This window comes from Mesocricetus auratus, unplaced genomic scaffold (assembly GCF_017639785.1).
Source record: "Mesocricetus auratus isolate SY011 unplaced genomic scaffold, BCM_Maur_2.0 Super-Scaffold_2245, whole genome shotgun sequence".
NCBI classification, from domain to species: Eukaryota; Metazoa; Chordata; class Mammalia; order Rodentia; family Cricetidae; genus Mesocricetus; species Mesocricetus auratus.
The window spans coordinates 43675948-43689013 of NW_024429180.1; the positions used below are offsets into that span (position 1 = coordinate 43675948).

At 41.1% G+C, this 13066-nt stretch overlaps 1 protein-coding gene across 1 annotated transcript in view; it reads left to right on the top strand.

The window, feature by feature from the left end:
• Positions 1-1673, top strand: part of Dnajc15 (DnaJ heat shock protein family (Hsp40) member C15) — a 49327-nt gene extending 47654 nt beyond the window's left edge. The window contains exon 6 of the mRNA XM_040757955.1: positions 1452-1673. Coding sequence (XP_040613889.1) covers positions 1452-1525 — 74 coding nt within the window. The 3' untranslated portion in view covers positions 1526-1673. The remainder of the gene's footprint in view (positions 1-1451) is intronic.
• The last annotated feature ends 11393 nt before the right edge of the window (positions 1674-13066 follow it).

The following is a 13066-nucleotide window of genomic DNA, read 5'->3' on the forward strand; positions in this document are numbered from 1 at the left end:
CACTGTGTGGTATATTCCTTAAATGTTTACCATGTTTCATATCTTGATATGAAAATGTCAGTGGTATCCTCAAAGACAAAAACTCTACTGCAGCCCCATATTTGTTGGTTACTTTTCCTGCTTGTTTTTTTCTTCATAAAGTGGTGGGGTGGTACCAATAGCCAGAACAGTTTCTATCTACACTGTCTAAGTACTTTTGACTTCTTAAAAGTTGTGAGGCATGAGATATTATCAGCAGCCAATGATAGTTTGTACTTAAAAGAAAAATACAAAATAAAAACAGACTAGAAACTGTAATATGATTGTTAACTCAAGCATTAAGCAATGGCAATATTCTAGAATAGAAATTAGAATTGTGAGGTGTAACTTTAATATGACAGTTTGGGAATGTTTTTGTATATCAAATAAGCATTGTTTATGATTATAATGATTCTGTATTTGAAATTCACCTCAACTTGCTGCTTGCATTAAAAATAATAGATCACACTCTAAAAAAGAACTGACTTAATTTTATTTGAGAGTATTGTAAATCCAAGGCTACATTGTAAATGTTGAAATAGAATCATTGCAGAGGACAGGGAGAATTTCTCCTAGCATTATTTTTATTATCACTCAGTTATTAGTGTTGGTTCATTGATCTTAGGAAGTATGATTCTTAGCACTACATATTGTATATTTGCCATATAACCAAGTGTTCACTTTGTGAAATTATGATAAGACATGAAACGAATCTCTTAGATGGACTTTCCTCCTTCTTAAAGGTAATGTTTATTGCTTTTAAGATGTAACTGTGTTTGCTTAATCATATACTTAGCTTTGGAAAATATTCTGGCCAAATGTCTATATGGTAACTATATAAGCAGTATTTTTCAGCTGATTATAACTCATGTAGAAGAATGCAAATATATCTATATCTATCGCCCTGCAAAAAAAACTCAAGTCCAAGTGGATCAAATACCTCAACATAAGTCCAGTTACACTGAACCTAACAGAAGAGAAAGGGGGAGCAGTCTTGAACTCATTGGCAATAGGAGACCACTTTATAAATAGGACACCAGCAGCACAGAGACTGAGATCAACAATTAATAAATGGGACCTCAGAAACTGAAAAGCTTCTATAAGGCAAAGGATACTATCAATAAGACAAAACCACAGAATGGGAAAAGATATTCACCAACCCCGATCTGACAGAGAGCTGATCTCCAAATATATATTTTTCTCAGAAATTGTATTTTGACTGATGAGTACCTACAATGTTTCACTAAATAAGTTCATTTTGTGCTTTTTTGATTTCTGGCAAGCATATAAAATCGTTTGTCAGAAGACAAATCTGTGAGAAAATACCTGAATTATAGTTGTTTTTGTTGTTGTTGTTGTTATTGTTTTTCCTGTATTGAATTTTTAAGATGTCAGTATAAACCTTAACCATTCATTCCTCTTTGTCTTCCCAGGTGGATCTCCTTACTTAGCATCCAAAATAAATGAAGCAAAGGACTTGCTAGAATCATCCACCAAACTTAACTGATGCTGAAAGATCCTTCTGAGGGAAAAGGAGATGCAAGGCTCTAAAAGTTCTACAGAAGAATGTGGAGCATGGTTTTGCTTCATATTGACCAACTCTGTTCTTCTGTCATTAAGTGTGCAGCAATAAAAGACATGCACCTTGCTCTTCATTCCCTTTGAGTGGGACTCATACATTCTGTAGCTGGTCCTTCCCACATTATCTCATATGTAACATTATACTTCAAAGACGCTGGTCATGTTCGTCTAACTCCTCTCTGCCCCCGACACACAGAAAGGTGTGACCATCATGATGGCCTTGGGATTTGTGAGCAGAGTTGAAGTTTTCTTCTCAGTATGTATGCATATGTCCTCATTGTCCCTTGCTTTAGAAAAATTTAGGACTGTTTCAGTGCCAGGGGCTTTAAATGTTTTGAGACCAAGCAGTAAATGCTGCCTAATGGGGAAAAGACCCAAAATGTCTGTAATTTACTAAACAGTGATTTGTGGGCAGTAGCTGGGACTTTAAAGGTAACTCTGCTCCCTGAGACCCTATAGCTGTGGCTTAAGCATGAGGACTTGGAGAGTCACTGACATGATGAAGGATTTAAAAAACTAGCTCGATGAGGAAAGGCTGGAAAGAGCTGGGAGAGATCTAGGCATCTAATCACAGTCTTCCTATACTGTATATCTATTCAATAATTCATTCTGTGAATGTGTAAGGTACTGTAGTGGATCCTCTGAGAGCCATATGTATGAGCTAGTCATGGATCCTGACCCAGAAGAAGTTTTGTATATAAAAAAGATAAATCATTTAAGTAATGAATATTATTAGACAGGTGCAGATCATATGCTAATGAAGTTCAAAGAAGAAAGTGGACGATAAAAGGGCTAGCCAAAGAAACCCACTTTGACCAACTGACTCCAGAACCAACTCTGCCCCTGGCCAACTGAAACACAAAACCAACCAAGACTAACCAATCCCTGTGCAGAAATACCTCTCCCTGGAAAAACTCCACCCCCAAGAAGCACTATATGAACCCATCTGCCTGTTCAGTTGTTGGCTGTCCTTTCTGCCCTGACAGAGGCAGTCATTCTCCTGGATCCTCCTTCCCAAGTAAATCTCTTTCTCAAAAGAGTCTTGGGTGGAGATCTTCATTTACTGGTGCAGAACAGAAGAACTTGCTGAGGGCTGGAGGGATGGCTCAGCTGTTAAAGGCTAGGCTCACAACCAAAAATGTAAGAACTTGCTGAGACTTTCTTTCCATTAGGAGGACTGAGCAAGTTTCAGAAGAACAGAAGGAATGTGCTAGGACGTTCCCTTAGGGGGTTGGGCAAGTTTGTAGCAGAAAAGTAACTTTTTGCCTGAGCCGGAGGAGATTGCTACATTTCTGCAAGGGCTTCTGCTCCAGCAGACTGTAGCCGAAGAAGCAGCCCTTAGCTCTGCTAGGATATCCTCAAGGGAACAGAGCAGAGCTCAGCTGTAACAGCCCTCCTAGGGCTATATCCTAAGGGGAGACCATCCCCACCACACCCCAGCCTCAGATAGCCTGACTTCCTGATGAGTCCTGACACCTTTCTCTTCAGGACTGAGCTATCCTATTGCAGCCTCCAGAGCTGTCCTAGTTAGCCTGTATTTATATCCTGGCTGCTTCCTCTCCCCGGGTCCTGGGCAACCTGGCCCTGATCCTTTCCTTCTCCTGCCCTGTGCTTTCTCCTCGGCATCTGCCTAACACCCCATGCCCAGCCCTCTCCTGGGCCTGGACCTTCTTGGGGAACATTTCCTGGCCGTGGCACCTCTCTAATCCTCGGGTTCTCTCCCAGCCCCGGGATCATTCTCCAAGCGATCTTCCCTCGCTCGGGATCTGTCCTCAATGAGTGATCCCTCCTCACCGTGCTCCTTGTTGACATCCTGACATTATGCTAACAGCTCAAAGGCTGTCAAAGGTTGCATGGCTAAGTCGTGCATGCGTTAAGTGACTGCATAAGGACTCTGTATGCAGAAACCTTGTAGAGCTGAGACCATGTGGAGCTGGGCCAAGGGCAGCTCCATGACTCCAGCTTCAAGGGCCCCAACTGCTGAGCCTCATTCTAAACCACTCCTTTCCCTTCTTAAGCAAGCCCCTCCCTCCTGTCCTTTCTCTTCCCATTTTTGCTCCCTATTAGTTAACACCTACCCCTCCCTTCTCTCCCTTTCCCAATAAATTCCATGTGGTTTTGTTGAGTTTGGTGGTTCATGTTTCATCACCCGAAGCTGCAGCAAAGGACAAAGCCCGGCCTCCAGATAAGTCAGGACTGCTTTGCAGCTCCAGAGCTGTAACACTCACACTCACTCACATTTTAGTGCTGAAGCTGGGCACTCCCACTTGCTTACAGAAAATGAACTTTAAATCTCAGTCAGTACTTGAGAGAGTCTCCCTGGAACAAATGATAGAACCCTGGGCTTTAAGAGAAAGAAAGAAAAAAGGGAAGGAAGGAAGAGAGAAAGAAACACAAAATGCCATGTAATATTATTTTTCCTGGAATGAGAATTAACAGAAATAGACATCCATTACTGTGACTAGAGTGAAGGGTTTCTTAAAAGTAGTACATGATAGACAGTTGTGAAAGGCAAGCCGTGTAACTTAGTGTGTACGAGTCACCCCAGAAGTTGCTTGGAGTCTCCTTCATTTCACTTTCCTACCAAGCTTGTCCCTAACCTTGAGAAGTTACTTAGTTTATGGGTCTATAACTGTCTTAGGGTTTTCATTGCTGTGAGCAGACGCCATGACCATGGCAGCTCTTATAAAGGAAAACATTTAATTGGGACCGGTTTACAGTTTTAGAGGTTTAGTCTATTATCATGGTGAGAAACATCGCAGTGTACAGACAGACATGGTACTGTAGAAGGAGCTGACAGGTCTACATCTTCATCTGTAGGCAGCAGAAGGAGATTGTACCACACTGGGCATAGCTTGAGCATATGAGACCTCGAAACCCACCCCCTCAGTGACACACCTCCAACAAGGCCACACCTTCTAATAGTGCCTCAAACACATGAATCTATGGGTGCCATTCCTATTCAAACCACTACAATAACCCCCTCATCTATAAATTAGGAAATAGTCCTATCCAGGAAGATGGTTGTAGAGAATAAAGGTATATAACTAATCTAGTCACGTAGTAAATGTTTAAAATATGAAGTATTCTTTTACTGTCTGAGCAGGCTTCCTAGAACTGCCAGCCCCTGAATCATGACGGAGACTCACTATTAGTTATGAATGTTTGATCTTTTACTTGTCTCACTAGCTCTTATAACTTAATTTAACCTTCTCTTCATCTACATTTTGCCATGGGCCGTTTTACCTTTCTGTATGTCCTGCTTCCCTGCTTCCCCTGTGTGCCTGGCTGGCAGCTGCTGCCTGGCTAGCTGGCTCCAGGTGTCCCCCTTTCTCCCCCTTTCTCTTCTCTGTAGCCTAGAATCTCCTACTTATTGTCTCTGCCAACCAGCCCTGTCTATCCCCCTAGCTATTGGCCGTCAGCTTTTTATTAAACCAATCAGGTGCCTTACAGTATTTACATAGTTAAACAATGCAGCATAAACAAATACATAGTCAATGTAATATTCCACAATATAAATGAATGTAACACATCTTTACATGGTTAAAGTACTATTCCTCAACAACTGTCCCTTTTCATTGATTTTATCTTCTAGGAAACCTTGGATGGTTCATTATACATTCTAGCCGCTCTTTATTTTATGCTTTGATTTGGGTCGAATGCAGTGGGCATGCTTATGGCTATTCCATGCAGCACCAACTGTGGCTAAAGGAACCACTTCATGGGGCTCCAAGTTAAACTGTTGTTGGCTGGGCTCTTGGTCCTCTTTTCTATGGGCGTCTCCATAGGGCTGCAAGAGCAGCTGTGCTGCAGGAGGCAGTTGCCCAGCAACAAGAAGTAGAAGCTGGTCACTTCCTCTTGGGTCTGGAATCTGTCGGGGCATCATTTCTTCATACTCAGTGATCTAAGAGTCATAGAGCCTGCCAGATTCGCAGAGGAACTGTTTGTGTCTACCAGGGAACTGTAAAAGAGTCAGTAGTCCTTGTTAGCATTCAGGGGACTTTAACCCCTTTATCACATCAGCTTTAGACTTTCATTTTAAAAGAAAAAAAAATCAGTCATGGAAAGGGAGCCGATGTGGTAGGACACACCTTACCTGGATAGTTTAGAGAAGAGGAGAGCAAGTTCCAAGCCAGCCTGGGAAACATAGCAAGTCCATATTCCAAACTGAGGAAATGAAACAAAGCTTACAAACAACCCAAAACAAAGAGTTGGAGCTAGAACTCTACAGAGCACTTGTGTGGCATGTACAGACCCTACAATGGAACAGTTATTTTCAGGCTACGCACTCAGAGAGCTTCAGTTGCTGCAACTGCCATTTGGGGTAGATAGTAATTCAATAGTAATTCTCTAATGCTGGTGTAGTTTTAAAATTGGGTTTTGACCAACTATTTACCCTCAATTCCTCATCTGTAAAAGCTTATTTAAATGGTTACCTATCTTCAGTAAAGATTGCTTTTATATATTTCCTGTCATTGCATATTCTGCTAATTAAAGCTTTGTTGATAGTGCAGTTTTTGTTTACACAAAGAAAAGTCTGGAAATAAGAAAGACCTTTTAAAAACACAGTGGCTTCACAGAGACAGTACACTGCTAATAAACAACTAAAGGGAGTGTGTAGGGCCAATTAGATTATACCTAGTGGTGCCAATCTACAATGCAATATAAAAGGTTGACCACTTAGTTACGGAAAAATAATGTTGAAATGTGGCAGGCATTGTTTTTGTTTAGCCCTCAGAGCATCTCCTGAATTTTGCTTAAACTTTTAAAAGCAAAGTTTTACTTGGTAATGTGTTTTACCAAGGTGTTAAAGGTGCAAAATTATCAACATTTTGAGGACCAGCTCAGTTTGAGGGGAGTCAATGGAGTCAGTGAACTGTCACTCAACTTGACTTTTCTATCTGAGGAAGTAAAGCTTAATTCTCTGGGGCTGGCAAGGAGCACTAAACTTAACTCTCTGGGGCTGGTGAAAAAAGGAAAAAACACATACACTCTTAAGGTCTTCCTCTGTTCTCTTCCATTTCTCTATTTTTCCTTTACATCTTATATATCCCAACAAAATCTTTCAAGCAACATAAAAATTACAATGTGGTTATATTCTATTTTTTTCAATTGAATGTTTATAATGAATATAAGTATAAAACATGTTTCCCATTTCCCTTACATGATTAAACATCCTATGTATTATAGATGAAAAACAAATTATCCCAAGAATCCATATACGTTCATACCTAAGCAACTTGCTATAGATTAACAGAGTATAAGCAAGCTAAGTATTTTTCTTAGCCAGTTCTTTTCTGGCAGGCTGCATTTTGCAGTTAAAAAAAATCAATCACTATTTCTTATCTCAAAGGGTAATCTTATATGCAATCGTAAAAGAATCTCAAACCTAAACTTTTATATATGAAAAACCATCAATGGTCTCTACTGTAAACCCTCAGGGTGCATACCCACCCATCAACAGTTTTTATATCAGGAAGCTGACAGCAGAAATGAGTACAAGGAATTAGTCATCTTCTTCCATCACCAACCAATCAGCAAGAAAGGCACATCTGCCAGTAGTAATTGGGCTGCTTTGTTCTTGTCTCCTGACGTTAACAAGTCCTTCACTCAACTATGAACCTTTCTAAACATTAGATGGTTTCCCAAGGTTTTCACCTCAAAGCTATTAACAAAAATATCTTAATCTAACCTTAAGTCATATTTTAAAGCTTTGTTTTAGCTATGATGCTCACCAAAACTTGTGAACACATCTCTCAGTGTTAAGATTAAAAGAACTTGAGATAGCTTAGCTTCTAGGACTCAATTATTTTTTCTTAATCATTAACCTAAGCCACAGTCTATGAGACTCCCTAAGAGAAACTAGCAGTGTGACATTTCCTTGTTCTATTTTTCTATCCTCTGCAGTCCCTGTTTTATTAGGGGTGGGGGCAGCACCATATCTTGCTTTTACCTATGTTGGTTTCTCCACCAAGCTAACCTCTATCACAATCGGTCACTATATGATAGGGAAGTCCTGTGTATATGTCAATAAAGCACTGTTGGCCAATAGGGAAGCAAGATAGGTGGGACTAGGAGTCCAGGAGGACTCTGGGTAGGAGAAACACAAGAAGTCAAGATGTAACCATCATAGGGGTAAGAAGCCTGGAAACTTTTCTCCGGTAAGAGAAATACTTAGATTAACAGTTACGGGGTAAATACTTAAGCCAAAGATAGCCAGTAAGAAACAAGCAAGGCCAACAGCTTCATAATTAATACAGCATCTTGTGTGTACAATGCAGCAGAGCCCAGGCAACTGGTGGGGAAAAACCAAATCAGCTGGCAAGAAAAATGCTTCTCTCTACAACTATATTTATTAAAAGACCCTTAATCATCACATTCCTATTTAAACTAAGATTTTGTTAATGCATAAAATCATTGCTTCAGTTAAACAGTACATCTTAGGAGGAAACCATCTTCATAATAATCCACAGGTAAAATTCCCACTAGAACAGGATGTTTCCATGAGATAATCACACTACATTAAAGGCAGGGGGATCTCCCCACACCCAGTCACACCATGCCAGATACCAGAGGAAAATGGCAGCAGCAAACATGTAAAGACACAGCAGTAGCAAGAGACATTCTGGGGCCGAAGCTCCTGGGGCCTTGTCTATCTGAGATTCATCCATCAGTGCCTTGAGTTCCTGTGAGCTGATCCTGTGGAGTCAATGCCCACCTGATCCTCTGAATGGCCACCAGCACAAAATACACTCATTCTTAAAATGCAAATGTTCACGTGAAATAGAAGAAACACTTTTAAACATGGGTAACTTTTACCTCATACTTTTTTTTTTTTTTGGTTTTGAGCCTAGCCTTTAATGGCTGAGCCATCTCTCCAGCCCCTCCCCTTTTTTATTAACAAGAAATTTCAGGAGTTGTGTTACTTATGATTACCCAGCAAGGCCATTAAAGATTTGATGTCTGTAGGGAGGGGGGAGTTTTTTGGTTGTCATGGGAAACCTGGAAGACAGAAAAATAACTCTGTGAACTATCTTCAGCACATTTCATAATTAGCTTAAAATAGTTTAATGACATTTGTGGGAACAGATGAATCAGCCAGATCCTTAATGTCAAAAATAAGAGGTTTCTGTGACTCAGTCAACTTAGGGTGAGCTGCTGAGACCAGGGAATCTGTTTTCCACAGAGTGGGAACCATGCTATCTTCAGTCACTCGCCCCACTCTTCCCCAACACAGGCCTCTGGCTGCAGGAGGATTGGATGAAGAGGGTGTGCATTAGCATCCCCCCCCCTGCTTCTAATGAAAAGGCAACCCAAGGAGCATATTCTGTTAGCGATAGGGCATTATCATCTAGTTGTCAAAAACATTTTGTAAATTATGAGCCAAAATTTTATTTATGTGTACCTTCATACATTAGGAAATTAGAATTTCTACCAGGATAATTTATTAGCTAGAATACTTAAGAAGGTTCTCTGACCTCATTTTCATAGGTAGAATCTAAGTGATCTGGATTGTTGCCTACAAGCAAAATTGCTAGGCGTGGGAGACAAGGGAAATGGTCCTTCTAATGATTTTTTTATGAACTGAGTAGCTATTGCCCCCAGTTGAGTGCTTCTTTTTTTCCCTTTTATCGTTGCTGAGAAAAAAATTATAAAAAGCTTTTTTAAAAAAATAAAAATAAAAATTCTGCTCAATTGAAATGCAAGTTCATTAAGTCATGTTTGGCTTCCTTCCTTCCATGCCAGCCCTTCCCGCTGTGGCCTGGTCAGCAGTGCCTAGCAGCACCATCAACACTGAAAGCTGAGCTGGAACTCCTAAGCTATAGTGTTGTAAAAGTCAAGAAACCACTTCATTTTCACAAGATTTTATGATCTGTTTATTTACTTTTAGATATTGTCATATATGTGAGTGTTTTGTCTGCATGAATGTATATGCACCTCATTCCTGCCTGGTGCCCAAGGAGATAAAAGATCTGGAACTGAAGTTACTGATGGTAATGGGAACCAAACCGGAGTTCTCTACAAGAGCCGCAAGTACTGTTATCTCTGAGCTCTTCAACCCCGCAAAGTGTTTTAGTTATACCTAGTATTTGTTGAACACCTTTACAAACATTCTACCCACATTATCTTTTCATTTTTAGAGCTAACAAGAGACGGGTGTGACTATTTTTCTAATATTACAGGTGAAGAAAGAAAGGCTCGACGGGAGTTTAGGATCTCCTTCAAGATTGCAATTCTTTTTTAAAGAGGGGAGTAGGATCTCAATCCAGTTTGTCTCAACGATGCTGAAGCAATGCCACAGGTATGAGAGAAATAGTCAAATCGGTGGGGTTTGCATGACCTCTGGCTCATTCTTGTGACCTGGATCATGAGTGTGAAATAGGCTTATGTATGGAAGAATCTAGTGCCACGCATGAGAAGCAATGGGCAACTGCAGTGTTCTCACTGCACATATCACAGTCTCAGCTGCAAAGGGCGAGCTGAGCAGTGTAAGTTTCTCCGACTCAGGACTGGAGGGCTCCCTGATGAGATTTTATGTGAAGCATTCTGGTGAGCGCACACAAAGTCAGTGTCCAGAACTAGGTGTAGAAGTCACACCTCAGAAGGAAAGCCTCTGACTCTGGGTGTAAAAGAGAGAGTTCGGGAAATTAACAAAACAAGACTGAATTTATTGAAAGGAGACAAGAGGCCATGAGCAAAGTGTCTGGTGGGTGAGAACTGAACCAAGAAGAGAACTCAGGGTAGCTGGGTGCTTTTGTGTAAGTTTTAAAAGTGAGTTTGGGGTGTGAATGTAGCTCGGTGCTAGAGCCCCTCCTAACCAAGTGGAAGGTTCTGGATCCAATCAACACTGCAAACACAAAAATGGTTAAAATGTGTTTTTATAACTCAGTCATATGGGCATGCCATGCTTTTATTCCAAACTCAAGATAGCATTTGTACCTTGAAAGGTAGTAGAATCTGCAGAGCATTAGCTACAAGTCTGAGACTGTCTTATAAGTAAACCCTTAACTATTCGCAGCACTTGTAACCAAATGATGCAATGGTTTCTAACACAGATGACCAGTATTTGTGGCAGAAATGTGACTTCCTTGAGTATTGGGTACATCTAATATCTTAGTGTTCTGCTGCTATAAAGAAACACCATGACCAAAGCAACTCTTACAAAAGATATTTAATTGGGGCTGGCTTACGGTTTCAGAGGTTTAGTCCATTGCCATCATGTGACGGGCATGGTGGCACACGGGCAGACATGGTGTTGGAGAAGAAGCTGGGAGTTCTGCAACCAGATCCACAGGCAGAAAGATAAGAGGGGGGCCGGGCGTTGGTGGTGCACGCCTTTAATCCCAGCACTCGGGAGGCAGAGGCAGGCGGATCTCTGTGAGTTCGAGGCCAGCCTGGTCTACAAAGTGAGTTCCAGGACAGCCTCCAAAGCCACAGAGAAACCCTGTCTCGAAAATCCAAAAAAAAAAAAAAAAAAAAAAAAAAAAAGATAAGAGGGGGACACTGGGCTTAGCAAGGGCTTTTAAAATCTCAAAGCCCACCCTTAGTTTTGGTGACATACTTCCTCCAACAAGGCCACACTTCCTAATCCTTTCACATAGTGCCACTCCCTGGAGATCAAGCATTCAAATCCATGAGCCTATGGGGGGCCATTCTTACTCAAACCACCACACCTGGGCTCAGAATGAAGTTCATCTCACAGCTACCTCACTGACTTAGTCATGCCATCCTGAGTTATTGGTACCTTTGCTCTTTAGTTCTGTGAATATGGATGTTCCAGAGGTGAGTGACTATGTAAGTGTTTATATTTTTGTTTCCATGCCTCTGGGGCAGAACGAGATGACCTAATAATGTCTGTTCTTGGTGGTGAGATAGGAAATTGGGTTTGCCGTGTCTGCCTCTCTTAGGCGGTTCTGGGATGCTGTACAGGGCAGTGTTGCAGAAGAGCAGCAGACATAGCCTTCTCTAATTAACCCCACATGGATCTGAATTACACTTCATTCATTGGCTTCCTGGTAATTAGCTATTCAGTTTGCCTTCCTTCTCTATTCCACTGTAGATTCTCTTATAGACTATATTCCTGTACCCCCCAACACACCCCTAAAAATAGGGATTAAAGAAAACTGTAAAAATATACACTTTCTTTCTGGATAGCAAAGCTTAATTTTCTTATACTAAACTTTAAAGAATGAAATATTCTTCCATTTGCTTTCCTTTAAGCATCATAAAGGATAAGCTATATTATGTATCTATTGATACAGTTTTTCCCAATACAGTTAAAATAAAATCTTACTTGCTGAAATTGAATTTACACTCAATTTTTTGTTGTAGACCTCTTGGAGAATACCTTGTGTATTATATAATCCCATCTACACTGTGAGCTCTTTATTAAAAGACTGTGTGAGACTTTTATCTATTTTAACTTCCCTGTACTTGATGCAACGCTCAGGCCAGGCATCCCTGCAGACACGTTATTGACTGGTCCCTTCTAAAGGCAGCTGTGAAAGCCAGGCATGGTTGCACTCCTGTAATTCCAGAACTTGGGATGCTGGTGGAGATGAGGAGTTCTCAACCAGCCTGGGCTCCATAGCAAGACCCTGCCTCAAGAGGAAATATACCCGAAACATGTGTGTTTCCTTAGAAGCTATTATTAAAATTGGGTTTTTACCTCCCATGCCAAAATAATCAGGGCCGGAGACTAGAAATCAGCCCTAGAATACTTTAAAACTTAGGTTCTTAACTATCTTACAAGGTAATGCAACCAAAGTAAAGTATCTGGTTCCTTAATCTGTTTCCTTGCTTCTGTCTCAGGTATTTTTACCATTTGTTAGCCCTCAGCAGTTTTCACTACATACGGAATTTCACACATAGGAACTGTGGTAACAGAAATGCTGACACAACCGAGCTGTCACATCCAGAATGTATTAATAAATATGTCTGCACACTTACATCTCAGAAAGAGAATAGGCCAAACTATTCAGCTTTCAGCTGGAAGGAGAGTACCCAAGAGCTGTAGACAGGGTTTCTCTGTGTAGCTTTAGAACCTGTACTGGAACTCACTTTGTAGACCAGGCTGGCCTCAAACTCAGAGATGCACCTGTCTCTGCCTCCAAGGTGCTGGGATTAAAGTGCGCCACCACCACCCAGCCAAAAGACAGTGCTGGATCCCATGGAATTGGAGTTACAGATGGTTGGGCTGTTGTGTAGGTGCTAGGAATCGAACCCAGCTCCTCTTTAGGAATAACGAGTGCTCTTAACTGCTGAGCCTTCTCTCCATCCTGTTTCTCCTTTTTGGGCTTTCCTTCATGTCATGCCTTGTGTCTGTATGTGTATGTGGAGTGTGGAAACAAGTACTCGCATGTATATATATTTTGCCTCTCAGCACACACATCGCTACAATCCTATCACTGTGGCAAATTAGACTCTCAGTGGGGACTGTATGTGTTGTTATGTTTTACCTAGCCTG